Below are 10,548 nucleotides of genomic sequence, written 5' to 3' on the forward strand. Positions count from 1 at the left end.
ATTCCAGGACGACGCGAGTCGCAGGTGCAGGGAGTGTGACAAAATCGAGACAGTCAAGCATGCACTGTGGGAGTGTGACCACTGCAAAGGAGGTGTGGCGCCAGATTATCAACGGCAGGGAAGGAGTTGGGCGTGACACAGGATTTCGAGGCCCGCAGTGGTGGATGTGCTTCACTGGTTTGAGGAAGCGAGGGGCCCAGCCCAGGGCCCAGCCCTACGACACATCAAGTGCAGAGGACGACACGGCTTGGGGATTCAGGTCCGGTGGGACACGACCGGGGCAGAGGTAGGAGTCCCAGTGTGGGAGGCGCTTGGACATGCTCGATGGGGGATATGGTGTGCGACGGGAGTCCAGGCCCTTTGGGAAGCACGTAACCGGGCGCACTTCAAAGGGACACAGGTCAGAGTATCACAGGTACTGGCAGAGTGGTGGAGACTTACACTGGTGGCAATACGGCTTCACCATGCTACCCTCTGGGACAGGGGGAAGCTCGAGAGGCTTGAGGAGTGGCAGAAAGCATGGCTGCCATGTTTTGGTAGAGGAGATCACAAGGATGTTCGTTGGAGATGGTGCCCCCCGGAGTCGATCTTGTGGTCAGCACGAAGGGGGGACGTGGATCTGGATGTGATATGACAGAGACGACTGCAGCTGCTTCTACTGTAGGCCTAGTCTCACTTTAGATGAGGGAGATCACCACTAGGTAGCATGAGCTTCGGGCAGCATGCCCAGTTTTTGTATTAGTCCCTACGGGACATTGGGGAATGTACATACACGTTTCATCGACCCAGGGACCTAATAAAAAAAATGATTGGCTTGTTAGGGCGTGGAGGAGCACAGCTTCTAGCACCATGGCTTCCGTGATCGGAGGCGCGGCCAGAGGAGGGAGAGCGCAAAGTGGAGAGCGCCCAATCTCCCCACACTTGCTACCGACAGCGGGGGCATCTGCTGTGAGATTCAGGTAAGAATCACTCCAGAATCTCTCTGTTTTTTCTTTTACACTGCTGTGTCCAGGATGGAACGTCATCCAGCACCCAGCAACAGTGGAGGACGAGCCAAGCCTCAGCCATTCACACTTGGAAAGGGCACTCGAGGCCGCGGCCTCAGTATTTGACTGCCCCAGGGAGGGATGCTGAAGGGAAGAGCTGCCAACAGCAAAACCCCAATCACTGGCAAGAGGACATCGCTGGGCTCTCTAGGGGACAGTGAGAAGCTAGGTCCAAGTGGCACGGCAGGAAGCAGTGAGCACACAATCAGTGATCAAACAGGCTCGAGGCAGAAATCACACCACACGGACAGTGACTACCTTGCAGAGTGCGCAGCCATAGATCTTCATGAAGAAGTCGTGCAGGATACCAGGGAGATGATGATCAGGGCTCAGCACACTCATCAGCTTCTCAAAGAACTGGCAAACACACCAAAGAATACGCTGGAAAAGCTAGTCTCACTGGAACAGGACGGTGGTGCACACAGAAGTAGCTTGGCAACCAAGGAGGAGCCACCAGCACCAGATACAGTCCTTGAGCCCAGTTCAGGATGTCTTGGGAACCAACAGGAAGAAGATGAAGCAATGGACGAGGTGATCCTGCCTGGAAACACAGGGGTGGCGATGCACAAGTCACTAGAAGAGGAGCTGCGCAGGAGCAGTGACGGCGCAGGAGAGCAGAAGCCTTCAAGGGCACAAGGACCTGGGCCAAGGATGTCTCAACCAGCCTCACCACCCACGCAGCATGGTTCCCCAGTACAACAAAGCTGTGCGCTGAACAGAGAAGTACAGGAAGTAAGTGGATTCCTAGGCTCGGGGGATCTAGCCAGTGGAAATGGACCACGGGAAGAGGTGGCCACAAGCAGAGCTCTAGACTTGAACTTCCTCACCCCCATCACTGAGTGCATGGGACGCAGAGTGGCTCTCAACGTGGGGAAGACTGCCTCTGGAAAAACCAAAGGTAGGACATGCCCTAATCCAAGTAAGAACAGGAGCGGCGTCACCACTAGGGCAGCGGCAGCAGCGATGAGGGCAGCCACGGTTGTGGAGATACCAATAGGTTGTCATGCACAAGAGTCAAGAGTGGATCCAGAAGAAGAGAAGGGCTTGGAGACGCCAAATGACCAAACGAGAGGGCACAAGGAAACGCTAGAGGCACACAGGACCGAGGCAAAGGAGCCGGTCCAGGGGGAAGAGGTGAGCCACTGCCTCACCAAGGCGTCAAGTGAAAGCCAGGGCCAGTCCAAGAGAGGGCCACTCAGCCAGAAGTTTTCCCACAGGTGCCTCTCGGATCTGACCAACAAAGTGAAAACATCTCTACCGGGCTCTCCGGTGAAGTCGGTAGGATCTCGACTTAAGAGCAGGACGTCTCCCAGTCATCAGCCTGACCGTGAGCCCCAGCTATCGGTGTTGCAACAATGTATGCCACACCAGACAGAAGAAGGACTGCTGCAATGGGATCCCCGAACCTTTGCGAAGGCTTTGCGGGAGGCCACTCAGAACGAAGTTTACCTCCACCAAGACATACTCACCGCTGAAGTATGGCACCAGGAGACTCACCCCAAGGGAGAAGACCGAAATCTTGGCCCCGCTCTCAGGGAAGCCCTCGATCTCGCGACTGAGGCACTAGTCACACCAAAAGAACAAGAGTACACAAACAGCCAGGAGGCCCAACAAACTAAAGTGCAAGAGGAAGTTACAAGCACGTGGAAGGAACAAGAGGAGCAGGAAGTGGAACAACAAAGAGACCAAGACAAGGAGATCCCGGAAGCTAGCAAAAAGGTGGAGATGCAAAAGGAGGAATCGATTCTGGGGAAAAGAGCGAAGCCTCTGGCGCTACTGCTGGAAGAACAGGAGGAGGAGATGAAGCGAATGGGACAGGAGAGGGAAAGAGAGGCCAAAAAGAACAGGATGGAGAAAAAGAAAGAACGCAAGGTGGCGCGTAGGAAGTTAAAGACCCAAAGTAGTTCAAAGGAGGCCCTCGCGTGGGAAAAAGAGGTGGAGGAGTTCCTCCACGAGGAGGAAACGTGTTCTGAGGAGGACCAAGAGCAGCAGAAGGGTAGCACAGCAAAAGAAAAAGCACAGGGAGCCTCGGCAGGACGTGGGTGGGAAAAGGTGGAGGACAAGTGTCGGACCACACCACACCAAGGCCCGGAGGACCCAGGGGAGCAAGGTGACTTGGGAGTTGAGCAAGAACAAGAAGGCTGCCCCGCACAAGGAAAGGTGGTAAAGGAAATCCCGCACACAAAAGCCCCTAAGACGAAGCCTCACGCCGGAGAGTCAGGGAAACGTGCTGGAACAGCGCTAGATGCCAAGGGGATGGCAAAGGCAGTCAAGCTGGGCGAGGCTCTCAGCCAGGTGGTGGCGGCTAGGGAAGAAGAACTATGACATAGAGCAGTGATTGCAGTATTCAGGGGGAAGTTTCCCACTGGCCGCATGGCCATGGACTGGCTGAATGCTACGTTGGAGCAGGGGATTACAATCAAGAACTTGCTCCCACATGGTCGTGGATGCTACACAGTGGTGTTTGAGATAGAGGAGGCGCAGGCTCGAGCAGAGGAGCTGCATGGACTCATCGATGATATCTGGGCGGTGTCCTTCCAAGGTTCACGGCAGATGACCAGGCACGGCTGAAGGGGGGAAGTGTCCCACTTAACGTGGCACTGTGGGACATCCCAATGGAGATGAGGATTAAAGAGGTGATATGAAAGCTCGTCGAGGGAAGCATCGGGCAGATCGCCTCGGGACTAGACACCATGGATGCGGAGGGCATTTTGGGCCCTGTGAGACTTAAGGTCTTTGTCTCATCCCCAGCAGAACTCCCTACGGAGATAGCAGTCCTGGGACAGTACGTTCGTATACAGGTGGAAAACGCAGCACCACGCTGTGGTTTGTGCCTACAGTCTGGGCACAGCGAGAATGCGTGCATGACCAAACGACCCAAGCTTGCTCCAGGACATCCCTTTGAACTCCCAGAGGCCATGGAGAAGCAATTGAAGCAGCGTCCTCCAGAGCAGGCTCCACACATCCGGTTTCCAAGTGCACCACCTTTCTCGGGACCTGATTCACGGCCCAGAATGTTCGAGAGCCCGATTGCTGAAAAGGATGGAGAAGGCTTTCAGCAGGTTCTTCCTCGGACTGTGAACATGGCAATCAGATGGATCCCACCCAAGAGAGAATTAACAACCACAGAGGCGGGAGACTGGCTGATGTACCGAGGGCACACGGCCTTCCCAGAGGTCATCACGCTCGGCGATTACCAGACCCGAATGGAACATGCCATCACCGAGTGGACGGGATTTTCAGAATATGCAGTGCGGGGCTTCTCCTGGACTAAGTACAGGGGGAGGCTCACTGCAGTATGGACCATCTCCTCGGAATGGAGGGCGAGGCCTAACAGCACGGTTTTCTCTTGGAAATACATTGCTCCATGACTACGCTCACAGTGCTCACGTGGAACTGTCGGGGACTCAGCTCTGAGGACAGTAGACTCAACAAGAGAGTACAGCTCAAGTCCCACATCCGGGAGATTGGCTTAGAGATGCTCTATTTCGTTAAAGTGGGATTTATTCAGTAAAATGGGACTAGGTACAAATTTTCAAGTATTTGAAAATGACGTGAAATTATATGTTTTTTGTCCAGGGGCTAGACATATCTGGGGCATGGTGACTAGCGCGGTGACTTTATGTCCAGACTGAGTCCATCTGGTTGTATAATAAATCTCATTGTCAAGGTGAACAAGCCGAATCTGAAGCTAAAGAAGAGCGATGGCATGCACGCACACACTATTTGTTTGTTCATTGAGCATGTGGTGAGCTTTCCAAGATGAACGTCATTCCTATTAGCCAGACATATAACTTAATGGTGAGAACATTTAGATATTATTCAATGTTATCTTTTTCTAACGAATCTAATTGTGAAGGTGTAGCAAGAGGCATTGCTAGTCTGGAGAAGTCATTTAACTCATTTGACCCTTAGTGTATTTTCATGAAACTAAATAACATTCATATTATTAAGGAATTTCTCTAGTACCTTTTTTTTACGACATAGAGGCTTGCATTTCTTTCAAAGGTGATTTAGTAAAAGGCCTAAGGGCACATGCCATTCTATTTCTCAGACCGGTATTAAGATATACTAGTGCAAAGGGAAAAAGGTATTTGGTGATCAAGTAAATGGCATGAGGGCACACGCCATTATAAGGCTAAGCGCTAGTGGACACCTCCTTTTTGGTACTCTCAGCGGTACTATCATCCTTCTCCGGGTCAGTTGTTTTGCTTTGGATTGTTGTCTCTGACGTTACTGGGGCGTTCTCGATAGTTGTTAATGTTGCCGTTTGTCCAGAAAAATGATCACCTGGAGTATAGTACGGGGAGTTTGGAAGATTTATATATTCTACATCTTCACCTATCTCCTTCTCCGTCTCCTTTTCTGCCTCACTTACAGATTTTGTGTTTGCCATGAGAACGCTCTTCACCCTAAAATATGGAGTTCGTTGTGTTATAAAAGGAAACCAACACACACGCTTCAAGGGAATGATGGTACATAAAGCACGTAAGCCCACAATATGGGTTTATGTGCCATTAATATGGGCCACACGCCATATTATTAGATTTATGCACGTGTGATTGGTAAATGCATATGTCACATCATCTTTGTTTTACCTCACACACTATATCAGGCCTAATGAACCATATCACATGTGCGCACATGCTATATATATGGAGAAGTATTATGCAAGGATAGAAATTCAATGCATGATTGTGGAGAGCAATGGCATGAAGCCACATGCTAAATAACATTTTAGAGAAAGATCTTGTTATTTGTTATTTGTATTATCTCACTTAGGAATGGCGTAAGGCCACATGCCATCACGCCTCCTCTGATTCAGATTCGGATTGTTCACCTTGAAATAAAATACATTAGAAACTTAGTAAAGGAATATTCATGAATCTCACCTTGAACCCGGGTTATGAATGCTCTTGCTGCATCTCTTGCATGGTCTGGCAAGGTGATGGTGGCACTCTGCTTCCGCATCCAACCATGCACAACATTATCCACCGATATGCTCATGCTGGGATCCCTTGGATTCAGCACCCATCTCTTTTCTAGGCAATCGTTCGTATATCCGGAACTTGGCTTGAACCACTCCACAGTTACATTGAAGGAGTTAGTTTCCGCGTCCTCCTCTGCATCAGTGATGCAGCGCCCCACCCATATCATTTGTTTTTTATTACTGGGTCTGACAAGCACGACCATTCCTTTGCAGACCTGTACTGGATTGAATGCTGAATCCGGCTTCTTGTTCCTCGGCCCACAATAGTGATCCTCAACATCGTTATCTGTCACTGCATTTCCAGAGGACATTGTTCCGCTACTATCTAGTGCTCTGGGTTCTGGCCAAAAGGACTCTTCCAATTCTTCATATACAACCGGCCCATTTTGGATAGCAGATATAATCTTCTCCCAGTATTCGAGCAAAGGTTTGCACCTCTGAAAATAGGATTCTCCACCAAACACCAACCCCCTCTTCCAGAAGGCAATATGCTGTCTAATCCCGGCCACTATACTTTCCTGGTCTTTGAGTCCATCCGGGTGCATCGGCCGTGGGGAACCCTGAGGAATCATAGGTTCCCCAGTTATGGGATCTCTCTTGAAGAGTTCAATGCCGTCCACTGGCAGCCACACTGTGTCCCATTCTCTCATCTTGTACCTCATCATTGGAGCACCGTCACACATGCTGAAATGAAACTGAAGAGGCTTGGAGTGGCCAATCAGCGTTTCGGATCCGTCCCTGATGTAGCCTCTTACAAACCCCTTAAAGTCTGGAACCTCTGTCAAAAGTGCAGCTTCAACAGTGCCTTTGATGCAATTTTGGAATTGATCGTAGAGTTGTGGGAGGGTGAGGACATTGGATCGCCGGAGGGACTCTGCCAGGTGACTGAACATGGCATCGACGTCTTCATGAGTGTGCCCAACCATGAGAAAGCCAAGTGTAACCGTTTCAAATATGCCTTTGGCAACAAGCATCGCCAAGTACGCGAAGACGTACATGTTTTTGTTCTCACTGCCAGCATTGTCTGTTTGGAGCAGAAGATGGGGTGGAAGGCCACATCGGCCGCAAGAACTTCCTTGAGATTCTGCTTCGTTTGGATGAGGCTGTGCATTCACCGGGCGACCAGCCTCGTCGGAATGGCATGAGGCCTCACGTGATAACCCTACAATCTGACGGCCAACATATTCACTGGGATGGCATGGGGCCCCACGCGATACTGCAAGCCTTTGCTCCTCCTCCAGCTGAACCCTGTATGGGGTTCGATCGACAAGGGCCTTATGCAAGGGTTGGCCGTTCAGCTCAGTCTGCGCACTTTGCAGAGACCTTAAGTGTTTTGCTAGGGACGCAATCATCATGTTTGCACCCCCGCCACCCCATAGAGGTACAAAGAAGTTCCCATAGTTCTGGGCACCATGCCCATGAGCGATTATGCCAAATAGAGACAGAGGCAGCTGCATGGATGAAGAGATTGCCTTGGGGGCAGGATTGAGTCGAGGTAAGCACGTCTTTTTCTGGTCCATTTTGTCGTGGATGATGCAGAGGTAAGAGTCAGGTCTCTCCATGGAGAGAATCCTGTTATGATAATATGCAGTCCTGCAGCTTCTCTGCTCGATGTTGTGGTCGAGCTGCCTTCTAACCAACGTCTCTCGCTCTTGAGCGCTACAAGAATTCTTCGACAAAGCCATTTTGATAGCAGTGCACTCGTCACACTTTGAAAAGTTGGAGTACTTTCCTATACTCACATCCCTGAACCTGTTGCTCCACAATCTACTAAATCTAGATTGGCTCAGCTTCCTGTAGCCATTACTCTGGAGTTCCCGATTCACATCTTCCAATATGGCCCCCTTGGTATACATGGAAGGGAGAACTCATTGGGTGTCTCGTGTTCCATCTTCCAAGAGGCGGGTTTTATGTGGTTGCTGCTCGCTACATGTCTCAACAAACCTCTTGAAGATTGCCTCTCCATATACAACATGACCCTGTGAGACACAAAATCCCTAGGCCCCAAAGTGGAGCCAGAAGGGCGCCACATGGTAGTGGCCGAAGCGAGAGCCAAACGAGCGTAACACGTTTGGACCAAAAGCTCCGACTTGAAAAGTCAAGAGCGGGAGTGGAACTCCCAACGAAGTGCTCGAGGAACGAGCACGAAGCGAGCAAAAGGCGAGGCTCCAAAAAGGGACCCAAAAGGACCAACACATGACACGTGGGAGTGTCCGAGATGGACTCGAGTTGGAGTCCGAAGTGGAGTCCGAGATGGACCCGAGTTGGAGTCCGAAGTGGAGTCCGAGATGGACCCGAGTTGGAGTCCGAAGTGGAGTCCGAGATGGACCCGAGTTGGAGTCCGAAGTGGAGTCCGAAGTGGAGTCCGAGATGGACCCGAGTTGGAGTCCGAAGTGGAGTCCGAGATGGACCCGAGATGGACCCGAGATGGAGTCCGAGATGGAGTCCGAGGTGGACCCGAGATGGACCCGAAATGGAGTCCGAGATGGAGTCCGAGATGGACCCGAGATGGAGTCCGAGATGGAGTCCGAAGTCGAGACCGAGACCGAGACTGGGACCGAGACCGAGACCGAGACCGAGATCGGGACCGAGACCGAGGCCGAGGCTGAGACCGAGCCCGAGCCCGAGTCCGAGTCCGAATCCGAGTCCGAGTCCGAGTCCGAGTCCGAGTCCGAGTCCGAGTCCGAGTCCGGAGCCTGAGAGGGTGAAAGCCCAAAGCGTTCGTCTCCCAGACCCTGGGGGGTTTGGTGAGCTCCAAAAGTATAGTAGGGGGAGGACTGCAGTGGAGCCAGTTTGGCCAGGAAAGGCCAGTTTGGCCCAGGAAGGCCGGACCCAGTGTTGGGTGATGAGCTGCCCACTGGGAAGTCCAAGACTAGAGTGAACACAGACCGACAAGCGGGGTAGCTTGGTGAAGTGTTCAAGAGCCGGCTCTAGTTCCCCCGGGAGATCGACTGGCCGATGCTCCCAGTCCAAGTGTGGGTGGCACTACCTACTTGGATACCTGGTGTGGCTCAACGGAACCCGCTCTAAGCCCATGGCTAGAGCACCTAAAGGCGAAAGGCGAGGAGAGTACCCAGGTGGCTCGCGTAAGGCCACGGTGTTCTGAAATGTTGTCCCGAAGGCCCAGCCTGTGGAAAGGAAGAGGAACAGTCCTCTGGGGTAGTGACCAAGGACACAGTCGTGTGGTGAGGAAGTCCCAGAGGACCGTGGGACTTAGTGGTCGGGCCTGTGGGTCTCGATCCAGTGGCAGTGTTGGCAAACACGGCCAGGGGCAGAAAGGGACTTAGTGGGAACTGACAGAGGGATATTGGGGAAGGTTATTCCCCTTGTCGGTGGGCATCCTAAGGATGCTAAGGAGTGGATCTGAGATGACCACTCACGGATGGTTTGCCTAGTCTTGGAGAGCCAAGACGGTGATGCAAGTGGTATTGGACTACCAGTGTGGCAAAGGTGATTGGGCATGGCCTTAGCGTAACGGGCTGCTATGTCGGTGGTACCTTTGAGTGTTGGTCATGGGATCGGACACGTGGAGCACTTGGACCAAGTGCAAATGTTGAGTGGCATGGATGCCATTCTCGGGGCTAGCAAGTCCCAAGTCCTGGATTGGACTTATGGAGGTTGTGAATGAGACTCCTCCAAGTGGTCAGAGGTGTGGTTAAGTGACTAAAGTAGAATGGAAAATTTAGTCCCTTACAGACCCCTGGTTTTGTGTGTACCGTCGTTCCCATGGACTGCCTGTTGAACCCTTTGTTCCTCGAACTCAGTTTTGATTCTATAGAATGTGGTTCGAGGGACTCCATAAATGATTCTCCATGCCTTCATGCAGACCAAACCCCTCTGGAAGACCATGCCCGCCACCTGATGTTCTGAAGCATGAACAGATGACCGTAATGCCTCATACACAAAATTGCGAGCTGCCTTCCAGGACAATGTCTTGTATCTTGCTCTCTCCTCTTCAATAGCATCCCAATCAGCATGTTGACAGCACCTCCTCTTGCAACAAGCAACTGTCGAGACCATTCGAACCTCCATCGCCATTTTCTGCCTTTTCGGTTCGTTGCTCAGATCCCTTTGGCTGCGCTTTAGGAAGGTGTACTTTCTTTTCCCATGAAGAGATGTTCTGTCATCAGTTGTAGTGGTGTTTGATTGTGAATCCTTCACATTCTCAAACACTAAGTGCCTCAATTTCCACTGCACAATGCTTCCAATAGTCAGACTGTTTTCTTCTGTGTCAACAACCTCTAAAGTCGCAACTCCAATATCATCCCAGCCCAATTCTTGATTAGCAACCGCATCTCTTGGATCGACAACTGTGGCTAAGCCCTCAGCTACCACCTCCCCCTCGGGGTTGTTTAGAAACACCTTTGCCTGAATCCATGTAGCACGGTTCTTAAGATCCACGGAGGGAACATGCGTCGCACTTGCGCTGTCCCCAACATCTGCTTTCTTCTGAAAATTTTTCAAGGCAACAACAACATTTACCCCGACGACCATCTCTCCTCGTTCAATAGC

General features: G+C 51.5%; 1 protein-coding gene across 1 annotated transcript; it reads left to right on the forward strand.

Annotated features, from left to right (window-relative positions):
• The first annotated feature begins 1,127 nt into the window (after positions 1-1,127).
• On the forward strand, positions 1,128-3,371 carry LOC112342258. The gene has a single exon (XM_024663826.1). The coding sequence runs from the start codon at positions 1,128-1,130 to the stop codon at positions 3,369-3,371; it is 2,244 nt and encodes a 747-aa protein (XP_024519594.1).
• The last annotated feature ends 7,177 nt before the right edge of the window (positions 3,372-10,548 follow it).

Source organism: Selaginella moellendorffii, unplaced genomic scaffold (assembly GCF_000143415.4).
Source record: "Selaginella moellendorffii unplaced genomic scaffold, v1.0 SELMOscaffold_103, whole genome shotgun sequence".
NCBI classification, from domain to species: Eukaryota; Viridiplantae; Streptophyta; class Lycopodiopsida; order Selaginellales; family Selaginellaceae; genus Selaginella; species Selaginella moellendorffii.